This window comes from Platichthys flesus, chromosome 3, assembly GCF_949316205.1.
Source record: "Platichthys flesus chromosome 3, fPlaFle2.1, whole genome shotgun sequence".
In the NCBI taxonomy this organism is placed as follows: Eukaryota; Metazoa; Chordata; class Actinopteri; order Pleuronectiformes; family Pleuronectidae; genus Platichthys; species Platichthys flesus.
In genome coordinates, this window is record NC_084947.1 from 23903830 (window position 1) to 23919565 (window position 15736).

Below are 15736 nucleotides of genomic sequence, written 5' to 3' on the forward strand. Positions count from 1 at the left end.
ACTATTAAACACGCCATAGGTAGAGATGTCTGTTCTTCTTTTACAAAAAATAAACTTTCTTCTACAGAAAATAAACTTTCCAGGTGGTTTAATACTGTCACACTCAAACCCGCTCTGCTTTAGATAAATGGTTGTGATTGGCCCAACATGTCCCAGACAGATATATGTCTCTGATTGGTCTGTTGCTGCTGTTGGACACAATACACAGCTGAGCGAGTACTCAAACACGAGGAGTTGGCGGCCGTTGCATTGTGACATATATCAAGAGTATTGTGAGGATCAATTTGGACATTCACACTGATTGTGCTTAAAATGTTATCATTTAAGACAAATCATTTTATCTTAAAGATTTTACAATTTAGGGCGAGAAGCTAGAGGTGGAGGTGAAGGGTATTTTCGGGGAATACTTATACAAGTGGTGTTTCCAGGTTTGAACCATCGACCTGCTGTGTCTTCAATATGACCTTTCTGCAACATTCCGTGGGTTTGCAACAACTGACACAGGAAATCTGACCATTTTGATGATTTCAAGATTTGAACTTCCAATTTTGAGACAAGCTGAAGAGATGAGACGAATCTAACTGTAAAAAAATCTATCTAGTCAATGAGATGAATATTAAAAGACTCAGCTTCACCCGGTATCGCAGAAGCCAACCCTGTCTTGCTCTCAGCTGAGGAGAACGTCTCCCTCATACAAATGTTTGTGTTGCATCCGGCTTCCCGTTGATCCAGGATCCAGTCTGTAATTGACTTGGTGCCGCAGCTCGGAAAACACACAGAAGCGATGTGGTGCTAACAGACAGGGGCCCGAGGGACACGCAGAAGTCTGGCATCTGCTCGGCAGGCATGGAATTCATAAAGCGAATCCAGAATGCATTTTAAAGCCAGCTGCCACTGACGGCTGAGACATGACAGAGAGGCAGAGCCAGTCACGAGGCTCGTGGTGCTCCGCACGGCTCTGCTCTTCTGTTAGTCTAATCTCTGCGGGGAGATGAGGAAGCCTGATTTCTCTGATGTTCACTGATGAGCTCTCAATGCTTAAAAACCCAATAGGTCGCTGAAGGGTAATCAAATCAAACAAGGGGAAAAAAAGGTAAACATTTGAATGGCAGTGATTACAGTACGGCAGCTTTTGTCTCAGTCTATTAAAAGCACTGGCAGAGAATCTGGCAAGCTGTTCCAGTCCCCACTATCGGCTGTAAATATTGTTTCACGGTGCTAATGAATCTGCAATCACTCACATGGCTCAACTGGTAGAGAGCACATGTTGAGGTCCCTGCTGCCGCAAAGAAATCAGGCACAAAAAAAATAAAAACTTTTATTCACAAAATATGTTGAGTTTGAATCTTTGCCACAACCTACAGTGTGTATTTCCTGATAGAGTGGATATAGCTTTAGTGAACCTGAGCCTCCTCATCTTGTAAAAGAGCTAATTCCTTATTTTGAGGCTCCAGCAGGAAGTCATTAAAGACTCTGCAGCTTGTCCAAAATGCTGCAGCACGGGGGCCTGACAAGAACCAGGAGAAGAATCCACATTTCTCTTTTCCTCTTCCCCCTCCCTATTACATTAAATAAATGAATGTCTCATCAATATAGTTCACTGACTTGACTTCTTCCCTGGAGTCCCTTTGCTACGGTGGCCCTGAGAGCTCAACGAACAGCAACTTAAGAAAACACATGCAAGTTGACAAAACACATGCAAGTTGACAAAACACATGCAAGTTGACAAAACACAAGCAAAGTAAGAAAACATCTCCATCAATTTCACGACACAACACATTACAGAAACGCGCTGCAAATAGACACACGCGCTGCAAAGAGACGAACGCGCAGCAAATAGAGGCGACAACACAACGGAAGAGTTGCCAGAGGACAGGTAAAAGGGATGGACACAGGAGACACTAAAACGTCCAATACACCATACAATTTCGGTTCCGCACAGGGTTCGGCAACCCGCGGCTCTGGAGCCGAACGCGGCTCTTCAGTCCCTCTGCAGTGGCTGTACTGTACAGTGTTGTGCATATGTTTCGCGATCGCTGAACTTAACGAATCACGTTTCATATTTTTAACGTGAATGTAAAGATGAACGTGATTGAACGTCACGTCACTTTTTTTCAATCATCATCGTATCAGGCCCTCATGAAATACCAGGTGCGGGTGTTTGTGTGTTGTGTGTGTGTGTGTGTGTGTAGCGGGCTGACCGGTCTCGGGTCTCGGGGCACCGACCCCGCCCACTCGCTCAGAAGAGGGGGCAAAATGTCTCTTCTGATAGTAAAGGTTTCAAACCCCTGCTCACTATGGACAATACATTTCCTCACAAACAGGGGCTTGCTTGTTAGCGTTCTTATTCAGTTTAACAGGAGAAGACTGCATGTCTCTAGATCGGACCATCTTCAGAGCTCACTGTGGCTCTCTCCGAGCGAGTGGGCGGGGTCGGAGCCCCGGTGCGCTGGCCACACGCACACACACACACACACACACACCCACGCCCGCTCCTGGTATTTTATGAGGGCCTGATACGATGATGATTTAAAAAATGAACGTGACGTTTAATCACGTTCATCGTTACGTTCACGTTAATAATATGAAAACTGATTCGTTAAGTTCAGCGTTCGCGAAACATATGCACAACACTGTGCTGTACAGCCACTGCAGAGGGGCTGAAGAGCCGCGATCGGCTCCAGAGCCGCGGGATGACAACCCCTGTGCGGAACTGAAATTATTTAGTGTATTGGACGTTTTAGTGTCTCCTGTGTCCATCCCTTTTAGCTGTCCTCTGGAAACACTTCCGTTGTGTTGTCGCCTCTATTTGCTGCGCGTTCGTCTATTTGCAGCGCGTTCGTCTATTTGCAGCGCGTTCGTCTATTTGCAGCGCGTGTGTCTATTTGCAGCGCGTGTGTCTATTTGCAGCGCGTTTCTGTAATGTGTTGTGTTGTGTTGTGAAATTGATGGAGATGTTTTCTTACTTTGCTTGTGTTTTGTCAACTTGCAAGTGTTTTGTCAACTTGCATGTGTTTTCTTAAGTTGCTGTTCGTTGAGCTCTCAGGGCCACCGTACTTTGCCCTACCGCTCGCAGATCCAGGGTCGCAGACTGCGGCCACATCGTGGATCACGAATCAGAGGCGGATCCTGTATCGTGTTGGCATCTGATAGCAGTGGTGAACCATGATCGAGGCGCCAGTTGATGGTGGATCCTTATGGCGGCAGTGAATCATGACAATGGATATTGGACTATATAGGCATCAGATCGTGATGGTGGATCCTGATCATGGTGGCAGCTGACCGTGGACTATGATTACAACAAGACTGCTTGATACACAATATGAATTGAGGGGCCTCTGAAGAGTCAGGTGATAGTTTACTATGGGTCCATTACTGTAGGGCGGATCAGTAGATCAGTGTTTATGTAGGTTTCCCCTGGGTTCTGTAGCTTCCTCCCACAGCCCAAACACATGCAACGTGCAGACTCTAAATTGACCATTGAGGTGTGACTGTTAATTAGGGCTGGGCGATATGAACACAAGTTAATATCACAATCAATTTAACAAACTTAATTTAGTCATTTATTGATGGCAATACAGCACGGTACAAGGAACCCGGGCCACCGTGGCAAAATGAATGTAGTGGAAACGCGACAGTTTGTGAACGCACGCATTTGGGAAAGTAGGAACTGACATGAGCAGGATTAAGTTGGTTAGAGGTTATAAATGTCAGTTTCAATACATTTTGAGTTGATTGGCCAGCCCTAGCGTGAAATGTTGTGAGTCTCAATATGTTAGCCCAGTGATGGACTGGTGACCCCGGCCTTGTCCAAGCTTGTCAGCTATAATTGGCTCAAGGCCCTTGTGATCCTCAATATACGTATAAGCAGTTTTGCTAATGGAGGAATTGGTGTAATTTCATTCATTTTAAAAAGTCGATTCCGCACATTTTAACTGCAGATTCTCTACAAAGTAATCATTGGAATTGGACACATGGATAACTACAACAAAAAATTACCAATAAATCAGTAATTTCCAGTATAAACAAATCAACCCATTAGTGTTTTCCACCTCACTGTCTCACTTCAATCAGGGAATTATTTTGAACTATTGGAGAGCGTAGAAGAAAGTGCATGATCCACCTCGACTGTCATTTTTGAACGCAGCAGTCTCACATTATATTAGAGCTAGTGTCCCTTCTCACCTGAAAGGCGTGTGGTGTGTCGTCCACACAGTACACCCGCAGGCTGTAGTTCATGGAGCCGGCCTCCATGCTCCCAAACACAGCCAGCTTCAGCCTCTTGACGGCAGCCTGCGTCAGAGGCTCGCCCACCAGGGCGTACGAGCCCGGCTGGTCCAGCAGCAAGTGGCAGCTCGATGAGTCCATTAGGCAGTAACAGGAAGTGGACTCTTCCTCTATCGACATCACTTCCTGCGCAGAAGGACAGAGGAAGTTAACGTCTTTATTGATTCCATAAGTCTCAGGTAAACAATATCACATTAAAGAGTCGGACATTTTAATGCATCAATTATAACAATAGGTTTGATATATCTTTTTAAGCATTTATAATACAATATTATGAAAGTATTTTTTAAACATTGAGGCAGATTTATTTAGTATTTTTTCAGAAAAACTTTAAACAACCCAAAGTGCACAAAAACGCTAGAACAAATTTCCATAAAACTGTTACCTGTTGCAAAATAGTCAAACGTTATGTCTTAACAGTTGTCAAACCTTGTATATACTGTGCATAAACCCTCTGGAGGCAATTTACAGTCAGTGACACCACCAAGTCAAATGTTCTTCAGTTCATCAGGAAAAGTTTTAAACAAATAATTACTTTTCTTAATTTCTATTACTATTAATGATATAGGACTGTAACTAATCAAGAGAGCTTAGATTAAACTAATATTTATGACTGTCGTGAATTTTTTGAAAGAAAAATCATTGCTTTGTTTTTAATTATATCACCTAAATACACTCAAAGTCTGATATTGAAACTGTAAACATTACAGACTGCATACATTCTGCTGTTCTTCTGATTCCTTACAATAAAGACTTCCGGAGGAGTTTCGAAAATTGTATTTTACTTTCTCATATTGAAAATTACTGATCAAAACTCATCACTATCAGAAATAATCTGACTTTATCTTTGTGACATACAGACAGACACACGGAACACACACACACACACACACACACACACACACACACACACACACACACACACACACACACACACACACACACACACACAATCTGTTGAAGAGCTAAATATTCATGCCCAGGGCTGCATGGATATCATGACAGGGAAACTGTGCAAATGATGCCCAGCACACAGTAGAATTTATTATGGATTGACTTCTGGCACGTTGCAGTGGAAGAACAGTGGAGGGAACATAACACAGGATTAAATCACAACACAAAAACCCACACAGGTTGTTAGGAGTCTCCTGAGAACATGAAAAAACATTTCCTACATGAGTGATGGTGTTAGCACATAGCAGAATACAAAATAGTCATTATGAACAATAAAGTTATTTATTTATGAAATGACAACAGCAGCTGGAAAGAACTTCATCCCAACTGGATAAGAGCCTCTCGTTCATGTCCTGTCTTGAATTCTTCTCTGTTTCCTTCTTTTCTTTTCTCTACTTCTCTAAAAGAGAAACAGAAGTGTAATTGTACCAAAGGGAAGTGATGACAAGCCAATGAACTCTTGGAAAGAGATGAGTTCAGCCTGTGTTTTTACAGTGCATGACTGAGGTCGTGGAATGACTGTTTCAAGTACACTCAGTTGCCTCACCAATTAAAGTGAAAACTCTGAACTTCATTTCAAGGGGAAACTTGACCTAACAAAAATGCAAATGAGCTCAAATATCGTATATGATGAGTAAAGATTTGTTCTGATCTACTGAAGAAGCAAAAGTTGAGCGTTGACTCCTCCAATTCTCCTTCACACATCTTTCCGTGAATGTCCAATGTCACAACATCGGTACGCAGCACTTTGCACCCCTCCATCCGTCCAGGCGAGCAGATACAGTCCATGAAATATGTGTGATTATAGAATTTAATGAGGAGCTGTGAGGCCAAACAGCTTAAACACAGCCCTGAGGAGGAGCAACATTTTATTCCCTCGCAAAATAACCACACGTTACCTGGCAGCATGGCAGAGTAAAGAGGTGTTACTGGCAGTCCTCGCTGCCTGCAGGACGGCAGAGAGCACCACATGTTCACTCACTGCTGGGTCGCTTCAAAACAGCCTGTGGCTACACAACCACACTGGACCTCAAGGAACACCAAGGAGGCATTCTTGAGAGCCGCTGAATGACCTCGAGATAAGACAAGTTTTCTCAACTTGTCAAACTGTAAATTCAGAAAAGAATAATGACCTGATCCTAATACAATGTTTCCTGTGTAAATAAAATCTGCTAAAATCTTCATATTCTTCTGAGTCACTCCCACAAATGTGCTCTTTCCTATTATTTGCTACAAAAATACAGCAACCAGCTGTCCAGGAGTTTTCTTTCATGTTTTGGGGGATTTTTTGATTTTTCGCACAGAATTTGATTGGACCGGTGAAAGGGGAAGAAAGAGACAGTGAGACACATACATCAAAGGGCTGATTCAGAACTGAACATATATTCACTGCACTTCGGGGCGGCTGTGGCTCAGGAGGTAGAACGGGTCGTCCACAAACCAGAATATTGGAGGTTTGATCTTTTGAGGAAAATTCCACCGACTAGGTGTCTCACTGCTGTGATACCCTCTACCTGACAGGATGGAACCCTTATTTGGTGGTGTCTCACTGCTATGACCTTGATAAACAGGGTGTATGCCCTTATTCAGTGATGTTTTCTCCAACTACTACAGCAGATAGACACAGATGATGATCTTCATATTTAGTTTTATGAATCGCCTCTTTGTATAAGTTCTGGCTTTTTTTAAGTTGTGGCCAGTTCCTTTGAGAACCTGTGCTTGTTGTGTAACCTCTGCAGAGCTTACTATTAAAAAGACTCAAAGGCAACTCCGGTCTGAGAACTTCACTATTTCAAATCTCAAGATGAATTTCCATCACAGATCCCAGAGACAAAGTGCTGCATATAGATGCTCTGGATGATGCATGTGTGAAAGACCATTTACTGCAGAGGACTCAAGCTTCAATTCAATTGAACCAGTTGTTTTTAAGAATTTAAAGACTTCAACCCATTATCTACACCAGTGGTTCTCAACCTTTTTTCAGTGAAGTACCCCCTTCGAAGAAAAAATTCTGCAGAGTACCCCCTAACCAGCGCAAAGTATTTTTGGTTGAAAGAAAGATGTAATGTGATTTATTAAGCCTTGTAACTAGACACATTCAAATTTAAAACTCCATCAATGTCCATAACATTGCTCATTTGCAGTGGTCTCTCTTGAACTATTACGAAATAAAAAGATATAAAATAACTAAAGACTTTTATTATTATCTCAATATAAATAAAGATTTGTGCACCTCAAAATAATTATCAACTTAAAGTGACCTCTTTTGGGATCATAATAAAGATATGTTCTCAAACTGAACTCATGAACTTAATTATAGCTAAACACTTCTTCCCAAAAAATAAATCATTAACTTAGTTTTAAATAAAAGATTAGCTCAAAACATATTTTTTTAATATTCATCATCTTAAAATATCTTCTTTAAGGATTGAAAAGAATACTGACAGGTAGCTTGTTTCCGTTTGCTTTGGGGAGGCTTTTCACATCGTGTCTTGAGATGACCTGAATTCAGAAAGTTTCCTCTTAAAAAACTCAGGTGGCTTACCAACATGACTTTCATGTTTTGTCTGGAGATACCGCTGAAGATGTGGTGGCTTAATGCCACTGCTGGCTAATCTCTCCCCACAGAAAAAACATAAAGTGTAAATAACCCAATCTATGTTATTGTTAATATTATTGAAGTGTCTTTCTGTTATTTTATTGTGACATATTTGCTCGCTTTAGGGTCATACAATTTAATTTCCGCTTTTGTATTACATGCTTTTATTTTGAAAGGGTACCGGTAGAGACGCGGACTTATTGTTATGAATCATTAACTTCACAACGGAAAACTTTTCCATTTTAGCGCCCCTCCGAAGAGGCACTAGCTCTCACGGTGTTGTTTAGGGAAGGCTCTCTGCTCTGGTTTCGCCTTCTTTGGCGCTTGTCCCTCCGTGTTTCAGCAGCATTGCTGCTGCACTTCAACTCAACTCCATTGTTGAAGTTTTCAAGGCAGGTGATGACAGGTGATGACAGGTGATGACAGGTGGCATGTGCCAGGTTGGGTCAAACCATCGGTATGGGGGAGACTCTGTTTTTTTAGGATAATTAAATTGAAAAGCCTACTGAATATAAAATTTAGTTCATGAACTTACACTTATATTTTATTGAATATTTGTTAAATAACAATTTTTCAAGGATTTTTGAATGGATGCTAATTTTAAATATATTTAAAAAAAATTTCAAGTACCCCCTGGAGTACCTTCAAGTACCCCCAGGGGTACGCGTACCCCAATTTGAGAATCACTGATCTACACCACTTCTCCTCTAAGGGTCAAGCGGTCTGGAGCCAATCCCAGCTGTATTGGGCAATCCCTCAGGGAACATGCATACCCATCACAGAGAGATGTCATACAAAAATATGTCTGTATTGAGGAACCGACTTAACACAGTTTTTTGATTTCAATAGAATTTGACATTGACAATAATACATAATACCACCAAGCTTATTATTTGGCTAAAACCACAATGTAAGGGTGTTTCCAGCAGTGCTCCACCTAAGGGTAAATGATCAATTATACCGTTCAGTTTGGCGTCTCACCAGAACTGTATTGCAATTCATCAGGAAACTCAAAGAATTGTGTGGAGCAAAAAAGGAGGCTTATATTAGACTCAATGCTTTCTCTATTGGCAAATTCAGCTTGTACTTGATTATCAGGTCGTGTACTGCTCAAGGCGATGCAACACACAGCGAGAGACCTTAGCACTTTTCAGACACACTCATGTCACGGTCTGACAGTCCTTCTGTAAATACTTTATGTTTACCTATTTTATTCCTGCTGTATCCTCACAAGAGAACTGTAACACAGTGCAATATGACACTCAATAATGTTTTAGTATGGCTGGGAGTGCGGAGGAGTCTTCTACGGGTATACTGTGTATAAAATGCACTGGAATAGGTTTTTTTTAATGGCATGACAGGTATCCCCCCCCCCCCCCCCCCCAGCCTACTCTCTTTAGATTAGACCTCAATGGTTAGTCATCATTTTGAACCAGGAAGCTGTAAGGTTCTCTGTGCCCTTTTAATATCAGAGGGAAATCACAGAGCGACATGAATTTTCTATTCATTCCTAGTCCCCCTAGTCCCGTTCCATTCCTCATATGCAACACTTGCACATATAGAGAAATTTCCCTCCTACACCGAGGAGAAATCATTTTCTTTTTTTTCTGGTCTCCCACAATAGGAAAAACCCTGATTGTTCATAAAGGGCAGGGTTAGATAAACACGAGCCTGTACTGAAGGAGGAGGAAGCAGAAATGCTCACTGACACCTCTCTAAACAAACAAGATGTCAACAGAACAGCTGTTTAATCTCTGACTGGATGACCTGGAGAAAACTGACAAGGTTTCTAATCTGCAGAAGCATCGGGCGGCATCTCAGGGACAGATTATGAAAAATAGACACGGGAGGAGACAGAACAAATTAGGGACCCTACTCTGTCTTCTGTATCTTGGCAACCTCTTATGTAAAATTAGCATGCGATAAAGAAAAAGAATGATATCATATCTCATGTCTGTGACATAAGAGAGATTAGCTGTATAGGGTTGGCTCGACTAAGGTGTCTGCCAGCATTCACAGTTCATCTGCCTCACCCAATATTAGGTGTATCAGAAATATTGATTGTTCTCTTTTATTAATCAGCACATTATAAATATAATACAGGGCACACTTGAAATAACATAACAGAAACAAAGAGAAACCAACAGTTATGCACTGCTAATATCATGTGCAGGACCACAGCGTTCTTCTCTGGTATTTGACAGATTGTCCATGTAGACTTTATCAAAACCTACAGGCCCAGTGTGCTTGATTAATCATTTGTAGGCATGACACATTTCACCAGATGAGTTATTAAGTATGGTTGAAACTGGTCTTTTCAATCTCCATATACTTGGGACACCAATGTAACTTAAAGAATGATACTCGGTAGAGTGCATATTTCTGTCTAGGCCCAACAGTCCCTTTAAATTCAATTAAGCTTTTTTGCCAACGAAAAACTGCAGACTATATGAATTCAGAGTTCCATTGTGGAAAACTTACAATACCTTACAATGTGAGACTATAAGTGTCGGCATAACAAATGAGCCATTAGTGGTGCATGCTGTCTTCTCGCTATTTATATTTTGCGTACATTAGAACTGTAGCTACTATTCCATATATATTTCTTACTGTACAAATCTATTTATATACATTCCACTCTAAATACGCAAAATACTCTGCACTTTACTGCCTTTTTTTTGCACTTCTGGTTAGATGCTAAACTGCATTTGGTTGTATTTTTACTTGTACTGTGCAATGACAATAAAGTTTAATCTAATCTAATCTAATCTATTGATTGAAATAAAGAAACAGCAAGTCTCCTGTCCACTGGAACGAATTGAGACATCATTCAGCCAGATCGCAAAAAGACTGCTTACAGCTTTTTAGACGCAAAATATTTTTATAGATCAGTGGAAATACGTTGCTTCACATTTATACTACAACAGAGGTAATTATTGCTCTATGTTAATGACTCCATTTTTATTAATCCCCACATGACTCCTGACAGTGATTGTTTCATATCGATAGTTTAAACATTATATTAAACTGTGTATTAAGACTTTTTAGGCTCATGTGACATTACATGTGGAGATAAAAGTACATGTTGCTTCTGTTAGAAGTTGAAATCTGAATTTCGATCAGATGGACCTCATACTGAGTCTGTGTCTTTTCCTCAGGCAGTGTTTTGCACAGACGGACTCGCAATCTTTCTCTCTGCTCCGGCAGGTTTTTGTTTAGATGCGTTCTCGACCTTGGAAACAGCAGTTTAGAGGCGGATGAAGTCTGTTTAGTGTTCAGGAAGACAATTGAACAAAAGTACATTTCCATGACAACTGGGCAACTGTGTTCGCTGAGGGAGACTATGTGATATGATTGTAAGCAAGAGCTGTTACTGGGCGGCACGAAACATAGTTAAGTCAGCCAGAATCTCCAGTGTTTAGAGGAGACTGAGCTGAACTTGCTTTGTGATACAGGCCAATGGAATCTTAATGTGTTCACCCTGGCATAACAACTGGAGGCAGATGGAAACTTCTATAAATGTGTCAATCACTTCTTTACACAGTAGCTGTTGCTTTGAAAACCTCTACATCAAAAAACTTGTGATTTTAGGGTAGATACATGATATGGCTTATTTTCCATACTCCAACTTCACATGAGAGGACTTTAGATGTGCTGCATGAGGGTTTTGGTTTCAAAGCTCAAGCCGAATGGAAACTATGATGACAAATATTTGATGACAAACCTTTTTTCAAAACACAAATTTGACAAATTTATTACTGCTTCGATGCCAATCCGCCGCCTTAAGGATGTTATTTTTTCACCCCTGTTTAGTTGTTGGTTGTGAGCAGGATTACACAAAAGTTATTGGACCGATTACCATCAGAGGTATATCTAAGAATTTTTTCTTCCTTTATCATTGCGAAATAGTTTTTTTTCTAACATTTTCACAATTTAATAACTCATAAATCTTGATTTAAAAAAAATGGTGCATTTAGGGATCTGATATCTATGAGTGTGTGCAATTTGTTGCAGCTTGATTAAATGTAAGGGGACTGTTGGGCCTTGGTGCAATCCTAGTTTGAACGGTTTCCTCCACCATCCAAAATGACATGTTCAGAGCTTGATTTGATTGACCTGTTGCTCTAACATTAAAAAGAAGCAACTTTAAATCAGTAGCAATCGGTAGCTGTCGATATGTTTTCAAATGGTGCATCTTTACACTAACTTAATCTACGATCCACTGAGAGGGAGATAAGAAGACATAATAAAATAGCTGGGACGTCGACATTTATGAGAAGTAAGTTAAAGTAACATTATTAACTTCTGTGGCTGTAACTTTAATGTTGTTCTCATCTGGCTGCTCTAAGAAATCAAATGGGATGAGTAAGCCTATGCATAATGTCACTGTCATCCATCTCAATGTTCACTAAAGAAACATCGTTTCTGTAGCTGTGGGCTTAACACTCTCACAATGACAATTAAAAACGTAATACTAATATACAGTCGATCTTGGTCAAATGACTGAGGCACTACTTGAAGCTCCTAACATACACAGTCCAGCATTTTGTAGTGAAACTTAGAACACATACATTTATTTATGTAATAATTTATATTTATATAATAATCATATTTTACCGATCCCCTAAAGGCAAGAATCATTTTTGAGGATTACTTTTGCATTTCCTCGCAATTTGTTTTTCGTTGATTTGCAACACTATACAATCCTTTATTCTTTCTAAGCCATATGTAGTACAGTCATATATCTCTGCCTGAACTCATCTGAGCCTGAGGGAAAGTTTGCCGAGCCCGACTCAAACCTGACATTCTCAAACAAGCATTCTGTTTTTATGTCTGTGATGTGATTTGAATGTAACTTGCTTGCTTGCCAGTCAAAACCTGGCCCAGCCTGATGGATCCTGACGGGTCCCAACCGGTTTGGTTATAGTAGCTCAGTAGCTCATTTGCACTGCATTTGCATACCTCTACAGAATGGATCACCTTATTGGATTTAACATTTCACTGGGCATTAGATATGCTGCTAAGTGCTATTACTTAGATATGGTTTTATAATTAGTGAAATTATATAACAAATTCTCTTGAAGAGGATAAGATAAAAGTATTGCACAAGTAAACCTCAAAAGATTCTCACTGTGACCTTTCAGGGTTACGTAAAAGTTATTTCAACACGGTTACAGGGACCTAACCCGACTTCCATAGCACATTTGCTCGGGGTGAGATCGGGGTGCATGCAGACGCCACTGAAGTTCTTACATATTCTTCTCAGCAGCCATCTCTATCGCTTAGAAAAACATTACTCAGGACAAAGGCAGACAATGTAGAGAGCAGGCAAATAACAAGCTCTTTAAAGGGCTGACAAGCACCACAACAGCCAGGGGCAAACCTGCAGCATTCATTATTCTGACCCATGCTTGCCTTGCCAAAAATGTACGTCAGTTTTACATTTGCATTTTACATTGCCGCCTGACTGGATATTCTCGTCATTATTCACCCCCACTACTAGCCTCGTTATCATGGCGCTGGTTACTGCTCAGAAACATGAGCAAGTAATGCAAAGTGATGGCGCGATTGGGCTTGTTATGCCTTCAGGTTTGGGATTAAGCGTTTGGGACTTGGACTCTTCTTCACTGGAGAGAACAAAAAGGCTGAAACTGTTGGGATGAAAACCCACACAGAGCTGGAAAAGTACCAAACACAATGTGTCCTATTGCAAAGCATCAGAACAAAGCCAACGAGAAACGCACAACACTGGGTGAGTTACACCTCTCTCGGATGTAGTGGGTGTCGATGCTCCAATGAGCATGTGTGTGTATGAGTGTGTGTGTGTGTGTGTGTGTGTGTGAGGACATCTATAGAGAGAAACAGAGAGTTGTTGTGAGCAGAGAAACAATCTCCATGATTCTACTTCTGATCGCCTCACGTCTAAATTCAGTCTGCCGTGTCTCTCCTTATCCCCTAATCAATACTTCCTTTGTCCAATGGGAACTGCCACTCCCTGCATTGACTGACAGCAGCCATGCCTCTTCCCGGCCATTACATGCTGTAATTGTTTCTTTATATTCCTCCTGCCGGACCGGCGGTGTTACCTTCATCTGGCCTTATGTCACCCTCTGGACCAGCAGAGGACATAAGGCCGGATCAATCAGCTTGCCCACAAAGCCCCAGCAGTCTTTTATGGCTCACACATAATTCACCCGTCACATGTCGCAGTAACTGACTGGACCTTTTACCAAACATAAAGCACATGAAATGGTCAGTGAACAGAGGGAACAACTCATGGCATCTGGTGTCAAGATCTGTGCCTGCAGATCGTCTAAATCACCAGATTAATACCAATCAATCTTGACGGTAACAGACCTCGGATGTAATCCTGCAGCAGCATTAGCATTTAATGAAGTCATGGTTCTGGGAAAGGGAAGCTGTGTTCTGGTCTCACATATGGTAAATGCATCAGTGCCGTCAGGGCCACTCAAGTAAAGCTGTGCCAAACCTATCTGAAAAAAGACATTAATTCAATTCAAACAATCAAACGATCCCAGAACAGCGTCTATCGTTCCTGTCATTTTTGCGGGTGTGAGTGTGTCCTATTAACAAAGTGTAATCAAACCTGATTACAGTAGCAAAAGACAACTTTGTGATATTTCCATTGGTTTCCGCTGTAGCAAAGACAAGACCTGTTTTTGAATTTCCCCCATGTGTTTTTTAGAAAGGACCCCACCATCAAATGTAATGTTTACTTCTGGCTGTTAACAACATGGCTACTGCTGTCAACCTGCTAAGACCACCACTTTAAACTGCAACACCTAAGCTCAGTGCTTTGATATAGGCAGAGTAAAACAAACCTGAAGGCAGGTTTTGTTACTGATAAAGTAGAAATAATGCCAACTTGTGGATTGGATCTTGGGTAAATGGACTGCTGTCATATAGAGCTTGAACACATGACATTCACTCAACATGCACCTAATATTCGTGGCGGATGGATTGCAACCTCTGAAGGTGGTTAGTGACCTCATTGAGGACTTGGGCAGAAATAATAATGTTTTGCTAGCAGTCATTAGCCAGGTTACACATGAAGAGGTCCTCTTCTCAGTCCTGATGTCATTTAAGACACACGTCTTTAGGACAACACAAAAGTGAGGATGTAAATGGAGTCTGACTGTTGGTCAAGTCCTGGACTACCTGGACTACCTGGACAAATCTGGACATGTTGGCAGCTGAATTTGTGGAACGCAAAAAAACAGGTCCCAGCAGATAAGTCCAGGTCCAGTTTCTATACCTGTCTGACCACCGCTCTCTCCTCTCCCCATTTAATTTCCCTCCGTTTTTAATCCAGGTTCTGTTTCTCTCCCCTTCTTTGCCACCTCTTTTTCAAGATTGAGCTTCTACATTTACTCCAGTTGTCCCACTTCCTGCCATTTCCATTACCTGGGGAAAGCCACCGATAACTATCAGGGAAAACGAAAGCACTGAAGAAAGCATTTGGTTTTTCCATGAAATTTCACGCAAGAGGCCAAATAAACTTGTATAGTAAGAGTGAGGCCCATAGGGACCTGCAATGCAGCCATTACTTTGCATTTACATTTAATTCATAACGATAACTTAAATAAAAAAAAAAAAAATTAACATATATTGATCATTGGCGCTTGAGGTCTGAGGCAGAATACATCTTCAGCAGTTGCATGAGCTAATTCAGAAACATATGGGCCTCATGAAGCAGGCTTCATTGCAAAGCTGGTGTTTGTTTCAATCCGCTGATCCAGGTGTTGCAGCTGAATTTGCATAAAAAAAAACATGCTAATTTTAACCAGGTAAAGAAGTGAGTGTATTGCACATGCTGCAAATGCAATTCCCTTATCTGCCTATTGTATCTCACTGAAGCCAGACAGGTGTTCAGTG

General features: G+C 41.2%; 1 protein-coding gene across 2 annotated transcripts in view; it reads right to left on the minus strand.

The window, feature by feature from the left end:
* unc5db (unc-5 netrin receptor Db) overlaps positions 1 to 15736 on the minus strand; it is a 179101-nt gene that overhangs the window by 11972 nt on the left and 151393 nt on the right. For both annotated transcript variants that reach the window (XM_062384865.1, XM_062384864.1), the window contains one exon: positions 4186 to 4413. In XM_062384865.1, the coding sequence (XP_062240849.1) occupies positions 4186 to 4413 (228 nt within the window). The remainder of the gene's footprint in view (positions 1 to 4185; positions 4414 to 15736) is intronic.